At 42.1% G+C, this 18728-nt stretch overlaps 1 protein-coding gene across 4 annotated transcripts in view; it reads right to left on the bottom strand.

The window, feature by feature from the left end:
- PATJ (PATJ crumbs cell polarity complex component) overlaps window positions 1–18693 on the bottom strand; it is a 160320-nt gene extending 141627 nt beyond the window's left edge. For 2 of the 4 annotated variants that reach the window (XM_030494985.1, XM_030494988.1), the window contains exons 1-7: window positions 9835–9907; window positions 9586–9752; window positions 7745–7936; window positions 6265–6404; window positions 4315–4513; window positions 2525–2653; window positions 558–770 (exon numbers count right to left, since the gene is read on the bottom strand). In XM_030494985.1, the coding sequence (XP_030350845.1) occupies window positions 558–770; window positions 2525–2653; window positions 4315–4513; window positions 6265–6404; window positions 7745–7936; window positions 9586–9752; window positions 9835–9856 (1062 nt within the window). In that variant the 5' untranslated portion in view covers window positions 9857–9907. Of the gene's footprint in view, window positions 1–557; window positions 771–2524; window positions 2654–4314; window positions 4514–6264; window positions 6405–7744; window positions 7937–9585; window positions 9753–9834; window positions 9908–15468; window positions 15493–18440 lie in introns of those variants that run through there. The other 2 variants (XM_030494986.1, XM_030494987.1) reach the window with 2 other exon arrangements.
- Window positions 18694–18728: the final 35 nt, after the last annotated feature.

Raw genomic sequence — 18728 nt, 5'->3', positions numbered from 1 at the left:
AAAAACAAGAGACTTTGATATGACCATGATAAGATTTGCTAAAACAAGTTTCAAAATTTTTAGATATATTTCCTATCACAGACAGTAGCGTAGACTATGAAAACATTACACTTCTGTTTCATAAAAAGATGATTGTGCTGAATAATTCTGGTGTGGCCACGGCGCTCTGGGTTTCAGACTAGGGAAATTCACAGTTGAGTTTTAAATCCACTTCCAAATGATTGATTAGCAAAGATGTAATGAGCTAAGAAGGAGAATTAAAAGTCCCATCTATTGATAATGTTTATGGTCTTGGTAATTAAATTACCCACTCTGAAATAAATTCTGTAAAGCTGGTCATTCTGATCCCAAGATTATAGGTATTAATAACATACAGGAAAAAGGGACAAATTATAGAAGGCAGGGCTCCAATAATGACCACTTAAACACATGCATATGACATCTGGAAGCTCAAAAGAGAAGCACTTTAGGTCTCAAGAACATTCTTCTCCTCCTCCTTTCTGATCACAAGCCACAAACGTACTTAAAACTGTCATAAGCAAACGCCATATACTTACATTTCCATTTGGAAAGGAAGGTAATGTACTGACTGGCCAGCTCACAGGAGCTGGTGGAGCCTCCATAATTTCACACTTTGGGTCTCTTGCAACAACCATCCTAACAGAATTCCCGCAGTTTCTCAGCACTTGGGCAACTTGTTCACTGGTCATTCCTTGCACATTGGTCCCTCCAATCTGTAAGATGTGGTCTCCTGTCCGGAGCCTCCCATCCTTCAAACATAAATGAAATAGCAAAATAAAAATGTTTCCAGTCTATATGTAAAATACCTTTTCCATTACAATATTTAAAGTGTGTACAGGCATCTTCCTGGCCATGGCAGCAAAAAAACACCATAAAATTGACCACCAAGGCAACATACTTAATAATTCAAGGAAGCATTTGCACTGCCACAGTAGTCAACAGTGGTAAATCAACCCTTCCAAAACTGAGTAAGATACACAAGTTGAACAGCACCATTCCTAAGTGGTTATTTTTCTCACTTAGGAGAAAACAGACAGCAACAATGTTTTATAATCTCACAGGTTGTTATGTATTGCTCTTTCATAGAATACTCCTCAACAGGTAGGGGTTGGAATAAAAAACACAGCATTTTGATTTAGGACTTCTTAGAGTCTTTTTCCTAATACTCCTATATTAGCCTGGCAATTCTTTTCTCATATGACTAGCTCCAACATGGGTGAGTAAATCCATTGAAGGTAACAAGACCCCACATAAACCCTTTTTCACATTATAATTATGATTCATGACCTACATCATCATTTCTATTATAAGCAAGCATTCATAGGACCAAGCCCTCAGCTGGTATTGATCAGCACCACCTTAGATGCATTGATTTATACTGCACTCATAGCAGAGTTTTGCCTAGAACTAACTCAAACTCATTTCCAAACTCACCCAATTTTAACATGGGTATATGCTCATTATTTCACATGGTCTTAATGTTTCACATGTTCTTAATGATGTCTCATTCAGCTGAGAATGATGTGGTGAGTTCTTAACTTACATCCTTCATTTGTAGCCAAAGCACTTTATTCCTTACAGCAAAACAGGTGTTACACAGTAATTAAAAAATACTCATTTGCAGATGACAGGTTCAGAGAGGGGAAGTCAAGGAGAAGCCAACATTTTCCAGTAAAGCTCTCCGAATCTCCAGGTTTTGTTTCCATCCTATACTAGAGCAAGCACCTTTGCCGCTTTTGTATGTTACCAGATTTGCATGTGTTCCAGACCTCAAACATTAAAACTTGTCATGACAAAATTCACATTAAAAATCCAAATCTAGTTTGCTATTGTACATGTTCTACTCCTAAAATGTAGCAACACAGCACTGATTCTCTAAAGATTAGCAATCAAAGGCTGCAAACTGTATCTGTGTAACTTTAAAAGGTATAAGTAACTATAAAAGGCTTTGCATCAATCCCAAGTGTCTCCTTGAACTGGCCAGAAAGGCAGGGATTAAACCCCTTTAAAATAAAACCCACTAAAAATAGGACATTTTCAACCTATGAACTGAAATTTGCAACACAGTTACTTCAATGGGGCAGATTCTCTTTCCTGGCAATTCATTTGGAAAGTTTGTCACTGTAAATGTTGCCAAATATGCCGAATTCTATAGAAGATGTTCAAATACTTTCAGTACTTTTGGTATTTTCAGCCTTTGGTCAATGTGGGGGAGAACAAATAATCTTAATGTCAGTGAAGGTTAGACAACTTTTCCAAATTTCTTCATGTTCAATGTTCTAAAAGCCAAAGCATGCCTGAGAAACAACTTAATTCGTATCAGGTGCTGACTTTTTCCTCAATCATACCTTCAACATATTTATTTATAAAGTATATGTTGGCATTCAGACTTTGATGCTATCAGCTTCCTTTTGTTTAAGTGTATTAGTTTATTTTAAGACTGTCAAAACCAGTTAATTACACTCTACAATCAAACAAGAAGTGACATAATATAACAAATTACCCGATCTGCTAATCCCCCAGGAACAATTGTTCTTACAACTACTCCACTCGATTTTCCTCCTACAATTCCAAAGCCTAATCCCGAACCATCGTTAATCAGCTCAACGTCTTCAACGTGGCCCCAGTGAATCTGCAATTAATAGAAACAGGAGATTTTAATTTCAGCCGATCTTTAATGTTTCTCACTTTCACATGTACCAGGAATGAGAATTAATCGGAGCAATTTTCCCTCTCTGCCCCACATACTGGAGATCTGTTGGATTTTGTTCAGTCAGCTTCATTTCCTTATAAATACGCAGTGGGATTTCTCATCTGTTTTTAAACATACACTTTGTCCTTTGCTTTCAGGATAACAGGATACTAGGAAAAAAAGCTTGACTAAGAAAAAGCAATTTCAAGATTTTCTTGCCAAAACCGAAAACTATCCTTTTACTTTTTCATAAATCAAGAATATTACAAACAACAGAGAAAAACAGAGGCTTGCACTGGCCTAGTTTTCCCTTAGCATTGCCCAAATCTTATTTCTGTTATTTCACTTACACACTCTAAACACCACCAGTACATGCTGAATTAATAGCACAGTACGATGTTCTGCCATACTGAATTGGAAGCATGTTTCTAAGCTACACTGTACCATGACCTTATGTTCTACAAGACAATCTGAAAATAACAAAGCTGTTAAGCAACCCAAACTCAGCCAATGTTTCTGTCAGATTAGTATCTCATAGAAACCAAAATGGAGCAAAGTAGGCAGATTTAAGTCTTCTGTGAATAAAGGATTTATTAGCATACTGAAAATCTTTGCCAAAGCCAGTTAAATATCATAAAAGAAGTTTAAAGACCCCCTGTAGAGAGATATATTTGTATTTTATTTTGCTAGTCTGTTCAGTGCAGATCTTTCAATGAAAAAGCAGTTAAAGTTTAATTCTTTAAAATTTTCAGTGCAATAAACAATATTGATTATCCACTAAAACCTTCAGATTTCACTAGCTTCGGAGTAAGCATGAGGGAAATAATTACTGAGAATAAGGCAAGGCACTGCTCTTAAGCAGATTTTCATCAAAACCTACTAGCATAATAAATTAAGATTCCAATATTGCAAACCCTGGATTTAGGTGTGCAGTTTGACTGAATTCAGTGGAGCCACCTGGACCATATGGTTTGAACACAGATGGAAGTTCAGCCCCAGCTTATTACATGTCCCAGTGACAATCTCTCCTTGGTCAAGAAAACAAAAGGGTTCACAATCAATGTAATTTGTAGTTTAATCCCCCCCCAAACTGATAAACAAACAGGGATTGAGAGGTTCTTTAACAGATACTTTTTGTTTGTTCTTAAAACAAAGGCAAGGCCTTTTGTTTTGAGCAGTTTAAGTTTAAATTGGTTGGGGTATTTCAAGCAGTGCTCATGACAGGTTATGTTTACACTCTTTTAAGATGTGATCAGAGCATCTTTAATTGCTGAGCACAACTAGGTTTCAGCTGGGTATACATGTAAAATGCTTTACCCAGCCTATGCTGAACAGACCCTGCTGCTAAGAATATGTTGAGCTACTAAAGCTTCTGCTATCCCCTAAAAACCCAGGATCTATTTTATAACAACCTCATGCAGCTTTGCAAAGGAAGCCTTATACTTATTGTATATGATCAGTCTAAATGAAATGTCATCACATCTAAAATCTGATTAAAGAAAAAAGTTCCCTATATGCGAAGCTTGCTAACACAAACACAACCACAAAAAAATATCCAGCATAGTTCAAAATCTGATTTCAACAGTATTACAATAACTCACAGTCTCAGGTGGATTTATATCACTTAATAAGACAGCTGAAGTTCTGCTGTTCCCTTGAACTGGCTCCCTAGCCACAATCAGATGTAGGGATCCTGTGGATTGCTGGAGCAGGGCAATAGCGTGCTGATGGGAAATGTTCTGATCCAATGGGGTGCAATTAATGGCCAGTATGTGGTCGTTTTCCTTTAGTCTTTGATCCCTGAACAAAACATTGAAAGAAAATGTAAAATGCAGCACAGTGACTTCACAAGAGGCTTGTGTAATGTAAATATGAACATGCAAAATACACGGTTATGCAAGGTTAAATGTTTCTGTATTTTTTTAAATCTGGTTATTAGACTGTCTTCACCAACATCCAAATTACATGCAACGTATTGTGTTCCAATTTTAACACAGTACAGAAATGTGCTCCGTTTTTTCCTTTGCTTCTATTCAAAATTCCATGAAATTCCCTCATCCTTTCTTGATAATATTGAATTACAGGGCAGGAAAAAAAATATTTTTGTAGTTACACAATAACTAGGAACTTTTCTTCATTATGTTTAGCACTACACGATACTATCTCCAAGTACTCACAACTCAGGCTATGATATTGGTTTATATCATTATTTAAAGATTGTTGAGCTGCATATTTTTATTTTACTCAGAATTTACAGCACCAAACTTCAGGCATGAAACTTCCTTTCAGCAATACACAGTTCGAGCCATACCTTGAGATAATACACAATGTCACAGTTAATTCACCCTAGTGATGAATTTAGATTTGTGACAAGAGAGAAACCATCACTCATCTCCTTTGTTAAATATTCATTCTGAGCACGAGACCAAACTGTTACTTAGACAGACACTGCCTTCAAAGCTCTGTAGGAATCCAAAAAAAAGTCTCCAGGAGATCTTGTCTCAGAAGCAAAATAGGAAGCCTGCTGGGGAAATTTATAAACTCCGAAACAATATAACTGCACATCTTAACTAACGCATTTTAAACTTCCTTTTTATCATGCGACGTTGAAGATGTTTCCCAGAAATCACTTTCTTCAAGCATGAACCATATTTTAGATTCTCTCATCAAAGAAAGTGAGCAGCAGGTCATCAAATCCTAAAGTGAGATATTCACCCTCCTTTGACATCCGGATCAGTCCATCTGTCTCCACTTTGAAAGAGCCTAATACGCTTTTCTTTAAGAGTTCTCTGGTGTGTTCTCTGTGGGCCCATAGCCATTATCATTCCAACCTCTCCCCACTCTTTTTGTCATCCTGTGTTGGCACTTCCTGACATGTGTTATTTAAAAAGTGACACCAATGACTTGAAATCTAGACACATTTTCTTGAAACATAATTCCAAGCACTGCATTTGTCTCATGCCAACTCTTGTGGTTTTACAATCACATTTTATTTTTAAAGGATTGCTCTGTCTTTTGTTGTTGGGTGAAAACCCACAGACAATACAGGAAGAAACTGCCTGAAGCCTTGATTCTATGATGACATCTGTGCAGGGATCTGTCGGGAGGACTGGATCTAAATTTACACAGGAAACAAACAGTAAAACCAACTATAAATAGGGCATTGTCATAGGCACATAAATAAAGAAACAAGGGGGGAGAAAACATTTCAGGGACACAATGCATAAAAAAAAAAAAAATCAAATTAAGGCTGATTTTTATTTTCCTTCTATTCTTTTCCGAGTTTTGTTTTTTTAATCAGTACTTAAGATTCTCTCAAGTGAGTCATGATTTCTGGAAATTCCATTTATGAATGGAAAAATCTGAAAATCCAATCCTCAAGACACAAGGCCATTTAGTTGAAAAGCCAGAATTCAAGATACCACCATCAAAACACCCCACCAGATAACCCAGACAAACATAAGAGTCTGATAGAGTTTTCACTGTGAAAGTCATGACTTTTCCCTGCATGGAAACACTGCAATTTTCCAATACAATTATAAAGATCTCACCTGTCAGCTATGCTTCCTGGCTGGACTTCCTTGACAAAGATACCAACTTCTCCCAAGCTGTGATTTTTAAGGGCAATCACACTAAATCCAAGACCTCCAACAGAAGGCTTTTCAATCTTTATTGATTCTATTTGTCTCCCCTAATAAAACAGAAAAAATGTATACTAATTTTTAATGCCATACAATGAGCTAGTTTAAGATTTATGAACACCGGGAGAATTATTCTCCTCCTAAGACTAAACAAAGGCAAAATACTGAATATGTTATTTCTATAAAAGCTCCTCCATTTATTATTTTTAATATAGCAAAGTATTGGCTATGTGAGTACTCTGAGGTTCTGAAACCTCAGGGAATTTAAGAGCTGCTTTCACACTTCATTCACATTATGAGATGAATTCCAAACTGGATGAAAACTATGAACGAAGTGCTGTCTAGAGCAATATATTTGGGATTTCTGGAAATGCTGCATAGCTAAACGAAATGACTTGTCTTTTGGCTCCCCTTGCTTTTAATGCTGATTTTTAGGTGTGTGTTCAAAAGATTGCAGCTTTTAAATAAAGAACTTCATTTCCTTCCCCTCCCTGCAACTTCACACTAAATGCTACAAAGAGTTGGCTTTTGTGAAAAGCTGCCTGCTTTTCAGTTGTAATAGAAGATTCCTGGGGTTGTTTACTGGGAAATATTACTTAGAGAATGCACTGCTATCACAGCTGGTTTATCTAAAATAATGTGCAGTCCTCACTGCTAAGTCTTCTATCTGATGAGTTAATGACACAGTAATGAGAAGAGTTGTGCTTAAAATATTACAGCTACATTAAGGTAGTCAATTAGCAACAGTTACTTACTACAGCAAGGCATGAGTAACCAATTACATTAATGGTTCAAAGTAAAACAGAACAACACATTTGTGGTATAAATGCCAAGCCCACATGGGTGGGTGTCTGCACCTGTACAACTTCCATAAGCATCTGGTACATGCTACATCCCATGTTAATGAAATCAGCATCTCTCTGACAAAGTTTAGACATGCTAAATGAAGAGCTAAATAAAATATTACATGCCAGGTCTTTTAATCATTTGCACTGTTCATATATTAACTAGGTTGGTACATTTCCCATTTGAAGTGTGCTTGATAAAACAAGTCTCTCCACCAAAACACAGTTTAAGCAGAAAATGTCCATTTTCAATGAAGTGTCATCAAATACCCAAAATGTTTTCTGGCAACTGAAATTTCTTATCTACATTAGTGCCTTTGGCAGAAAGGCAAGAAAAACAACAACAAACCCAAACACCAAACCACTTTGGTCTTTTACAGGGAAAAGTTATCCTCAGCACTTCTACTCTCTGACTGGCTAGGAGGCATCACGCTCCCAGATATACAGCAAAAAAAGCATGTTTGAAAACATACTCCAAAAGCCTGGAAGAAAAACTTTGACATTCAAAGAAAATAAGTTTGGTTCACTAAACCCGAGAGCCTTACCTTTGCCATTTGTTGGATGATTTGGTTAAATTCATTAACTCCCAGGTTTGGAGTGAAGGTAGATGCTTTGGGTTCAGGTGAACTGCGTGGTGTATACACGCTCCCAGCAGCAACTGATTTGTCAGCAAAGACTAGTAGCCCTCTCTTGGTAAAATCAAAATCTACGGAACGGTCAGGAGGCATATAATTGAGCTGTTGAAAATGAACAAAGATGTAGAAAAACTATTAAAACCAGGAGATTCACACATATATCATTTTGCATGATGACTGCCAAAGCAGCAAGCATACATATGTTCATAGACGCCTATTAACACAAGTATGCTCACCTGATACATAAGGTAACATTCATATATAAGCTATAACCAAGCTACCATATCAAGTTTAAACTATTTTTCAGAAGGAAAGTTCCCTGAATGCTTCAGCTGTGTTTCCAATTCCACTCATTTTCTCCAGTTCTTTCATGATGCTTCCCTGCCTGGCCCATTATCATCTTTTCACCCTGATATTCCAGAAACAGCACATGCAAAAAGCGCCAAACATTAAAGAATCATGCAAGTGCTGTTGAAACTGTCAGGACAAACCTAGACAATTTTTAGAGTCCCTTAGTCACTCAGGAACCAAAGGCCTGATCTGTATTATCTCCTTCCCAGAGAGAGCCCAGGGTACAAACTACCTACCCTTGGCCATGCTATCATTGCTAGAACTTGCAGTTCAATTTCTAGTCCTGACAGATAATGAAGAAATACAGAAGTATTCCCAGTGCAACACAGTAAACTGAAAAATCCCATCCTGAATGGAACTGCTCATGTCAGACACAGAATCCTAGAACGGTTTGGGTTGGAAGGGACCTTAAAGCTCTTCCAGTTCCAACCCCTTGCCACGGGCAGGGACACCTTCCACTAGAGCAGGTTGCTCCAAGCCCCTGTGTCCAACCTGGCCTTGAACACTGCCAGGGATGGGGCATACATGCTTAAAAGCATGCTTAAAAAGAATTTCAAGAAAACCTAAATTTTCTAGATATGATAATTCTGGACATTCTGAATATAAAACCCATTATGCCACAGTCACAAAGTATGATCTTAGATAAATGATCTTAGGTGCAGTAGCAGCAGAGACAGGGATTGCTGCTGCTTAGGATACGCCAAGTTAGTCCCTGTTTTTAAGTTTGCATGCCTGGCTCTGCTAACTGCGTGGTGAGACCTGTTCATGTAGATGTGTCTTTGATGCCCATGTCCACAAAAATCTAAGGGTCAGTTGGCATTATAAACCAATTCACACAAGCCAAGTCATTGAAAGCTAGCTTGGGTACATCTGCATCAGAGCTTGGCAAATCTTCAGGAGTGGTTTCCTAGACTTTTTTTCCCAAAGCAGGTTAACCATTCTTGTACAAGCCAGCAGGAACTAAGTGATGATGTCTTCTAAGGACAAAAGCTGCTGCCAGTTAGCTGATAAACAGTATTTAGTTTCTATGAAAAACAAAGGATCCCAGTTCCAACTGTGTTCAGAACTCAAAATACTAGAGTTGATGTCTTTTGCAGATGCTTTTTTCCAGCTGATATGGTTCTCAACGCCTGCCTCTTCTGCGTCCCTCTCAAAGCACGTTGCCCTATGACCTGTTTGTGGCAATACCACTTTTCATTTCAGTAGTGGCTCTGTGGATACTACCCTGACCAAAACAAAAAGCCCAACATTCACTCACACCAAGTCACAGCTGATTAATGAGAGTGCCCTCATTAATACCTACCTACATTCCCTGGTTTACATTCTAAGTTCACCATAGTTATCATCCCACCAACAAATGTCATTTTATCATCCCACCAGTAAATGCCATTTACACTCACCTGCTCCTTCAGCTGCTTGATGGATTGCTGGAGAGTCAGGATCTGGTTAAACAAAGGGCTCCTGAGTGTGTTACGTAGAAGAGTCAGGTTTTCAGCACGTTGGGAATCTCTCTTCTCACACAGTTTTGCTTGCAGACGATCAAGGATCTGCAGCACCTGCTGTTTGTCTGCACCACAAAGCAGTACATGTTAGGAACGGAGCTTCATTCCTCGCTGTGTAACAACAGTGATCACTTTCAGCCTACATACCTGCAGCAGGATTTTCAGGCATGGTGAAGGGTATTTTTGGAATTGCTCAGAATAACCTAGGTGAGGTTTAAAAAGAAATCAAATTAATGAAATATATACACACGCAGAATTCTAACAGATATACAGTCAATAAATGCAATAATGAAATAGTAAGCTAACTATAACAAGTTTAATTAAAGAAAAAAACTACCACCCGTGATTTACAACAAGTATTCAACACAGCTCTTGATATAGTTGCGCTGCAGCCTCAGCACATCCCAAAATCTCCCCTTGTTCTGTGTGTTTTCCTTCAATACGCTGGGAGGAATATGAACACCTCTTTCAAATACAAGTAAAAATGCAGGTTCTAAAAACCTGGTTTTGGTTACAAAACCCAGGTTAATATCCACAAAAACTAAGACACAGCTATGTTCAACCAAACTATTTTGAATATGGACATTAAAGTTGTGATCTTTCAAACACGCATACAGTTAAAAATCTTCCTATTATTTAAAAAGAGACTTTCCACCCCATTAATTATTGTAGACAGTATTCTTATCACAATAGCTCAGCCCTGCTGCACAGCAACATAGGAGAAACCTTGCAGCTCCCTATAAAACAATGAAGTGCCCTGCACTCACAAGACAGCATAGCATTGAGGCCTCAATTTGGCCAAATCAGTCCCTATTCCAACACATTCCTAAGGGACTTCAGTTCTAATCACAGCCTTTGTGCCGAGCAGGTGAAAGAAGCCCATTCCCTTCTCCTACACAAGCTTGCCTTTCTCTTTTCTGTGGACATGACAAGCTTTTAAGGAGCAGAATATCCCTTATCACGCTCCTCCACAGTGCTAAACGGAACAGTTCCCCAACTGGGGCTGAGGCCTGGATGGCAGTATGAAAACAAGAGGCTTGCAATTAGCAGCGATGATAAATTTGTACCCTCACTTGCATGTTATTACACTGATGTGGAGCCTGTCATTCTGAAATCTATCAAGGCAGTTATATCAAAACACACACAAGAAACAAGATTTCTGCCCTTGGTACAAGCTCCTCTGAAAGAAGCCAACCATGTAGTAGCACAATTCATTTTAACTCTATCCGGTATGTACGTGTGTAATTTCAGAATAATATATTTGGAATTATTTTGGAACAAAACTAGCCACATACATATATATACACGTTAAAAAAAGGTCTGTATATACTTTTTTAATCTTGCAATTCAAGAGTCGAAAGGGCCATATGCATCTGAATATGATACCAGGATAAGCAAATCCCCACGGCTCTCCCCCAGCAGGACCTCTGATCTTCCAGCTCTGCCCCTGATGCTGCCTGTGCTCACACTGAACACATCTTGAGTTCTGGGAGGACACTGTTATATTTAATGAAATATTAATTATGCAGGTGAACAGCTTCTCCCAAAGAGTCAGATTAAGTTGATTTACCTAATTTAAACTGCAAAACAAACCAACAGAGGTGCATCGCAAAGCACAACTGCGGATTTATGCAGCTTTTACTGTATCTGAGCAGCTTGGGCTCCTGGAGGGGTTCCTGCAGAACTCAGTGGGTTTGCATGGTTTCCAACCAAGGCCAAGCAAACTGAGTTGCTTTGAGAGACTATTAACAGATTTAGGAGGTCATTTTAAATCAAACTCATAGCAAGAGTTGAAGCAGCAAACCCATAGAACCCCAGAAAGATTTTCAGGAATGCATCTGAACTTTTGTAAGTGCTGCAGCTTTATTTTCTTTTCCATTCGAAATAAAACACTTCTGAGAGCACGGCAGCCTTTGATTTTGTGCTGCGATCTGATTCTGAAGAACAGATGAAAATACCATTTCCTCACACACTCCTGAGTCTTCATCTAAACCAAAAAGACAAAACTTAACCTCTTTGACTAAAAATGCTGCATGAATCTTAACAAAACAGGACAAAGAATATGGAAATTTGTTCTTTCTTCCCAGTTTAACTTCCCTCCATTCACTTCCCTCCTTTGCTTTTCTACTTCATATCAGCAGTTAAAAGAGGGGAAAAAAAGAAAACCCTAAAGCAAGTGAAACAACATCAGAAAGGGATGCAAAATAACTCCTGTGAGGGAAAGTGGCTTGAAACACCTTTAAACCAGCAGTAGGGCAAAGAAAAGATGAAACTCAGAAAAGAAATCCAGCATGGCAGGAAATAATGATGACTTGACAGCACCATGCCCATCTAATAGCTGAAGCCAAGAGGCTGGTCCAGCTCTCCAGCCTTCTTTCATGCATTTTGTTCTTCCCTTTCCATCTGCGCTTGCACTCATTCATCTGATCCCATAGTGAGCTGGAACAGGGAGCTAAACACGCAGGACAAACCCTTCACGTGTTGGTAGGGTGAGCTGTCTGCCCAGCTGGCTCTCAAGTGCCAGCATTGGCGCGCAGGAGGGGGCTGAGAAGTGCCAGGGCAGCAGGACCACACCTTGCAGCAGCAGCTCAGCTGCATTGGCAAACTGCATCCAAGAAACAGCCTGCGTCATTCAAACCAGCCTCAAAGCGCTGCGCTGACAGTCCCCAAGATTAATCTGTTTTTCCATTACAGCGGGGGTAACAATAGCAATTATGGCAATGGGTGCAGCTCCAGGAAAGAAACATTTAGGCAGAAAAACATAGGTAAGAGATCTAGGCTCCATCTAGTCCCCTGGAGAAGGAGGTGCAGAAGAGGAGGGGAAGATTAAAGAAAGTTGAGCGGCTCCAAAGCATTGCTAAGAGCCACTGCAGACCACTCTGCGCCAGTGGATGCCAAAGCGGACCTCAAGTCCAGTTTGTGTAACAGTTGAAGTTTACACAGCACTTCGGGATCTCCCGTGATCAAAGCTGGCCTCCAGCCAGCTTGCAGTGGTTTTTAATGATTATTTGTGTGTGTGCAATATGTTGAAACGACCCTCAGTATTTCTTTGTTCTCCTTTATTTCATAAAGGAGAGAAGTGTGTGATATTTTAAAGTAAACAGCTCTGTCTTGTGTGTGGGGACCCCTGAAGATATGAACTAATGTAAAGTTTTCAACTATTGTGTAATTGAGGACAGGTCTCCAAGACTAGTTTTTGGGCACCAGAGAAACACAAAACTCCATGTGCTACTGAGTTGTTTATGTTTAAGGGCCCAAGCAGCTTATCATCACACAATTTCCTAACACCAATGCTAAGTCCAAGCAGGCTGTCAACAGACAGTTGCTAAATGAGGAGGTCCATTCCTAGGTGATGATTTTGAAGAGAGATCCAAAACACTTTGGCTTGGCTTGTTAGAATCAGTTCACCCACTCCACACTCAACTTCCTTAGCTCCATTCTCTGATTTCTTGAGCCACTGATTTATCCTATTGGTAGACAAAACTGCAAACCTCAGTTCAAAATTTATGTCACAACTCCCAGGATAACTGTAAAATCATTGATAAAATAATGAATTTCAGAAAGTTGTGTTTTCTAACACCAGAAAAAAAACCAGCCCAACACACGCTCCAGCACAGCATGCATTTGGGTTTTCACTGTCTTCACTTTTGAGAGCTGAACTCAACGCATCATAGGGAGTGGGAAAGTTTCATGAGGTTTTGTATGAACTCCTAAGACTTGGATCTTCTTCAAAAGCAGACTAAGAAAAAAGGAATTCCCCCATGCTGATGCCAGCAGAGGTCATCAGAAGAGCTGAAAGGTTTAAGTCTTCCACTGCCATCACCCTCCTGCCAGACGCCAATCAGAAACCACAGACTGGTTTGAGATGGAAGGGACCTTAAAGCTCATCCAGTTCCAACCCCTGCCACGGGCAGGGACACCTTCCACTAGAGCAGGTTGCTCCAAGCCCCTGTGTCCAACCTGGCCTTGAACACTGCCAGGGATGGGGCAGCAAGTGACTGATACGGTGCACATTGCCTTCCTCATCAGAGAGAGCTCAGACTTGGAAGATTTCAGCCCAAATAGTTCTAAATTTGCTAAAGGCAAAAGAAAGGGAAAACAACATTTGTTAGTGTGATCTTAATCCTAAATCACTGCATCACCTGTAACTCCAGATATTAAAAATTACATAGTTCACACACCATCAAGCAACTACGTCCTGTGAAAAAACAACGCTGTTCCAACACATATTTTGCTGTCCTACATGTTACGCTCAGTTTTCCATCCTGTACAGAAACAATTCCATCCTGTACTGTTCTGAAACAATTCAGAACGTACAGAACAAGTCAGTCCAACCAAGCTTAGCACACACATGCCTTTCAGATGAAACAACCAAAACCTGCTGTTCTGTGCAGTGCTGCTGTACAGCGTGTCAACTGCTCCAGGCACTTAAAGAAGGAAACAACCAAACAACACTGTGAGCACCTGAACATAAATACACCACTTCTCCAGGGTAAAGCAGGTCAAAGCCAAGTATTGTTAAATATAAAAACCCTACTCCATGGGCAAACTGAGTGTGTCCTGTTGTTACCTACAATTAGTGACTACAAACTGAGGAAAGCAAAAAAACCTCCAAAACCTCTGCATCTGCGATCGCCAGTCTCCATGTAGATCAAGATGAGCCTTACTCACTCCCAAGGCATGCTAACTTTCAACAAGCAGAACCTGAATTCCTGTGGACCTCAGCCTCTAGGGAAGCACCAGTGTGGGTTCTCTCATGTCTAATAGAAGGGTGAGCTCACGTCAAAGCAGCTCTTCAGAGAGCAACAACATGGACTCAGAAACCTGTTCTCACAGAGCTCGTGAAAAACTTGTTTCTGACTTATAAATATTGTCATATTCTACTGAAATTAGCCAATAAAGTTACTACGATGACAGTGTAGGCAATCAACAAATCATGGGGGAACAGAGCTGTTAGACCTGGAACCGTGCTGAATTTCTACGCTTCAAAAATCACAAGGAAGGCAAAAGAACTGTTCTCATATTAATCACTCCTAAATAAAAACCTGTTTTGTTAATAATCTCTGAAGTCTGAGAGGCACTGATGGAAAGTGTTACGAACTATGTGTTACTCGCCTAGCACCACCTCCTCTCCTCGTCATGACACAGCCTCTCCAAGCAATGGAAACTGTTTGCACAACACCGAGACGACTCCTGCCTCTTGGGACACTCCTTCAGGAGCCGTGCAGTTCTCCCCAGCCTTTACGGGGGGGTCAAGGAGACATCGAGGGCCCTGGTGTCCAAAACCTAGAGGGCATTGAGGTGGGAGTCTGTGTGCAAGTGCAGGTATCCTGACCATGGCAGTACTCACATCCAGATGCGGGTCAGGTGCTGAGGAAGTGAGGAGACATAGGAAAAGCTTCTCAGAGGATCTACATCACAACCAAGTGCTAGCGCTGCCTGAAGGAGGAATTAAACCCCTCACAAGCAGCTGACTCTACCTGCCGGGAGAGATGCCCCCTCCCAAACAATGCCACACCTGAGAGCCCCAGGGCGCCGAGGGCAGCCAGGCCTCCCTTCAGGGCCTCACCGGCCGCCGCCGCCCCTCCGCCCTTCCCTCGGTCCCCGGCCCCACCGGCGAAGTCACGCCCTCGGCAGCCGGAGGGGGCCGGGGCCGAGCCGGGAGCAGGGGGCGGCGGCTCCCCGCGGCGCTGGGGACGCTGCTGAGGGGCCGGGACCGCGCGGTACCTGCGGGCGGGACGCGGCGCTGGTCGGAGCGGCGGGATGGCCGCCGGCTCTCACCTGGGCGGAAGCGGGAAGCGGCGGGCGAGCCCGCCTCACCTGCGGCGCAGGAAGCCGGGGCGGCGCGGCGGGAGAGCCGCCTCCCGGGGGACGGCCGGGCCGCAGCCCTCCGGCGGGGGCGGGCGCGGCCCGCAGACCGCGTCCGGGCGGGCACGTAGCGCCCGTGCCCGGGCACGGCCCGGCCGGAGAAGTGCCGCGGCCGCAAGCGGCCCCTGCCCAACTCGGGGAGGCCCGAACCGCCGCCGGGCAGCACCGGGGAGCCGGGGGAGATGTGACCCGAGCGGTGCGGAGGCTCGGAACAAGGCAGGGCCGGGCCTCTCCGTGCTGCTGCTGAAGGTTAGGTCAGACATTAGGAAGAATTCCTCCCTGTGAGGGTGCTGAGGCGCTGGCACAGACTTTTCCCAGAGAAGCTGTGGCTGCCCCATCCCTGGCAGTGTTCAAGGCCAGGTTGGACACAGGGGCTTGGAGCAACCTGCTCTAATGGAAGGTGTCCCTGCCCGTGGCAGGGGGTTGGAGCTGGATGAGCTTTAAGCTCCCTTCCAACACAAACCAGTCCATGAAGACGGGGACAGAGAATACAGGCTAAGGCTTGGGGCTACCTCTCACAAACAGATGACTCAGTCTGGTCACACAGAGGCTAGTGGAAGAAGCTGTTTTGTGAAAAACATAGCTTAAAAGCCAAATCAATTTTCAAGTGATCCTGACCTGCCAGTGTATTTATACATCATAGGCCTACAGGATATACCTGTCAACACGGCCACCCAGCTCCTCAGTGAGGGAAAAGTGTGCATGTGGATGTTGTAGAAAAGTTGTTGTTGGTTTTGGTTATTTATTTTTTTTAACTCACTTGAGTAAATTGGTGTCTAAACATGAATTCGGAGCTGTTTCGAACTCAAATTCCTAAGGTTGAGGAGAGTTGTGCTCAGCTTCAGCAGCACAGCCCCTGCCACTTCCACCAAAGCGAACAGCAAAAGCCACACAAAAGGAGGACTCTGAGTCGAGAGATCATAACACTTCCCTCACAGAACATCAAACCAGAGGTGCACAACTGCCTCTCACAGCACTCATCACAACCAGCACTGCTCCCTGACAGTGCTCCAGAACATACCACATCATCTGCAGCTTCTGAGGGACACGGTGCATTTCCTGGGATGACAAGAAAAGCAAAGTGTTCCTACTGCTAGCTGCAAAATACTGGACAGGCACCATTTTAGGTGAAGTTAATGGCAGGAACTGTGGGTTTTTTCTGCCTCTGAAAGATGTATGTTAGTCCACTTTCAGATTTATTTGTTTTTAAGATATATATCCATATGTGTGTATATATTTTAAGATATATATCTGACAAGAAATGGTCAAAAGAAACTAAATAGAATTTTTATTCTGTTACACAGTTTCACTAGCTCGTTTGCAGATCTTACACAGACCTACTAGGTGCATAGGGTAAGGGCTACAAAAGATTTGGAAATTAATTTTACCTGATAACTTAGGGTTGTTTTCCCCTCATTGTAGCGGCCATTTTGTTTTACTAAGCAACAGCAGTTACACCAGAGCACGCAACATGCTACGAACACATCATTCCATCCTCCTCCTTTAGAAATTCAGATTCCAAATGCCTAACTTCCCAGTCCTTACTCTCAGCTTTAATTAATGTAGCGCTCATGAGAAGTGACAATTTCCTTGACAGTGATGAACAGCAAGTCGTGTATTTATCCATCCGAGAGATGCGCTGCAGACAAGAGCCAAGCACTTTTCTCATCAGTGCACCTCAGTCTCGATCTCAGAGGGCTGAGTTCATGACAAAATACACTCTGGCCCCGGCCTTTCGCTTCCAGTTGCTGGAAGAAGTATCATTTTTCATTTGCATACTTTGCTAAACTCAAGACTGCCAATTTGGTTTACACAAATCTCCCAAAAAGCTGTTAGATGGCAATATTTCACATCACTGGCTGAGCTCTTTGTCAGCCATCCACACATTTTAAATCCATGTTTTTACTGATTCTTTGAGTATCTGGGGCTGTGACAAACCTTTCATTGGTACCAACAGACTTGTATACGAGTCACCATTCAGTCACCAAAATCGTGACCAATAAAACCAAAAGACTTCCAGAAGGGCTGTGTAATGACAACATTCTCTTAAGTACTACCTTGTAGTTGCTTTCGCTGCTTTGCAGCTTCTAGGTCCTTACTTTTCAGGAAATGTTTCTAGAGCAAATATAAGCTTAAGAGAGTAGTGTTGCCTTTTCTGGGTGTTTTTACTCTGGGTGGGCTATCTCCTATAAACAGTCCATAATCCCCATAAGTTCATAACTGAAAACCACCACCATCAAAACCAAACACCACAAGAATGTGAAATAAACTTCAAGTAAGTGAGAAAAGGTTGGTAATCATAGCACCATAGAATGGTTTGTGCTGGAAGGGACCTTAAAGCTCATCCAGTTCCAACCCCCTGCCATGGGCAGGGACACCTTCCACTAGAGCAGGTTGCTCCAAGCCCCTGTGTCCAACCTGGCCTTGAACACTGCCATGGATGGGGCAGCCACAGCTTCTCTGGGCACCCTGTGCCAGCGCCTCAGCACCCTCACAGGGAAGAGCTTCTGCCTAAGAGCTCATCTCAATCTCCTCTCTGTCAGGTTAAAGCCAGTTTAAAGTTTTCATCACCACAAAATGCCTTACAAAGAGCAAACACTGATGAAGATAAAAGCTTGCCTGCTCCAGGCATTTAGTATCCATCTAAAAACTAAACAGTATTTTAACAATATAATCACAATTTTCTGTGAAAATAAGAATTTTGAACAATTTATTTACTCTGACTGCTGCAGGTATGCAGGACACAGTGACACTCGGCTGCCATAGCATTACCACACAGACCACCCTTTTAACCACTCCTGTGGGCTTTTAAAAACACTTTTGAAGCCAAATCCAGACAACACCAGTGCACCCTCAGTGACCAACACCCAGATACAACGTTTCACCTGGTGGGCCACAGTCATAGCTTCAGCGTTCGGAAGAGCAGGGAAGGTTCACCTCTCTTCTCTTAGGAAGTGCCCTCTCCCTGTCCACCGCTCCCCTCTCGGTTGAGGCGCCAGGGCAACTCCTACTACCAGTGACCCTCTTCCACACAGGACCAACATGTGAGAGTGGCACCCTTCCCTTTTAACTCCTCCCCACACCGGCGCCACGCCTCTCGCCGGCCCGAACCGAGGCGGAGCGCCTCATGGCCGACATCTTAAGTAAGGGCAGGTGCGCTCCGTCCCGCCAGG

The sequence above is a fragment of the Strigops habroptila genome, chromosome 8 (assembly GCF_004027225.2).
Source record: "Strigops habroptila isolate Jane chromosome 8, bStrHab1.2.pri, whole genome shotgun sequence".
NCBI lineage: Eukaryota > Metazoa > Chordata > Aves > Psittaciformes > Psittacidae > Strigops > Strigops habroptila.
The sequence above is the reverse complement of the archived record's forward strand: the minus strand, read 5'-3'. Positions and strand labels throughout refer to the sequence as shown.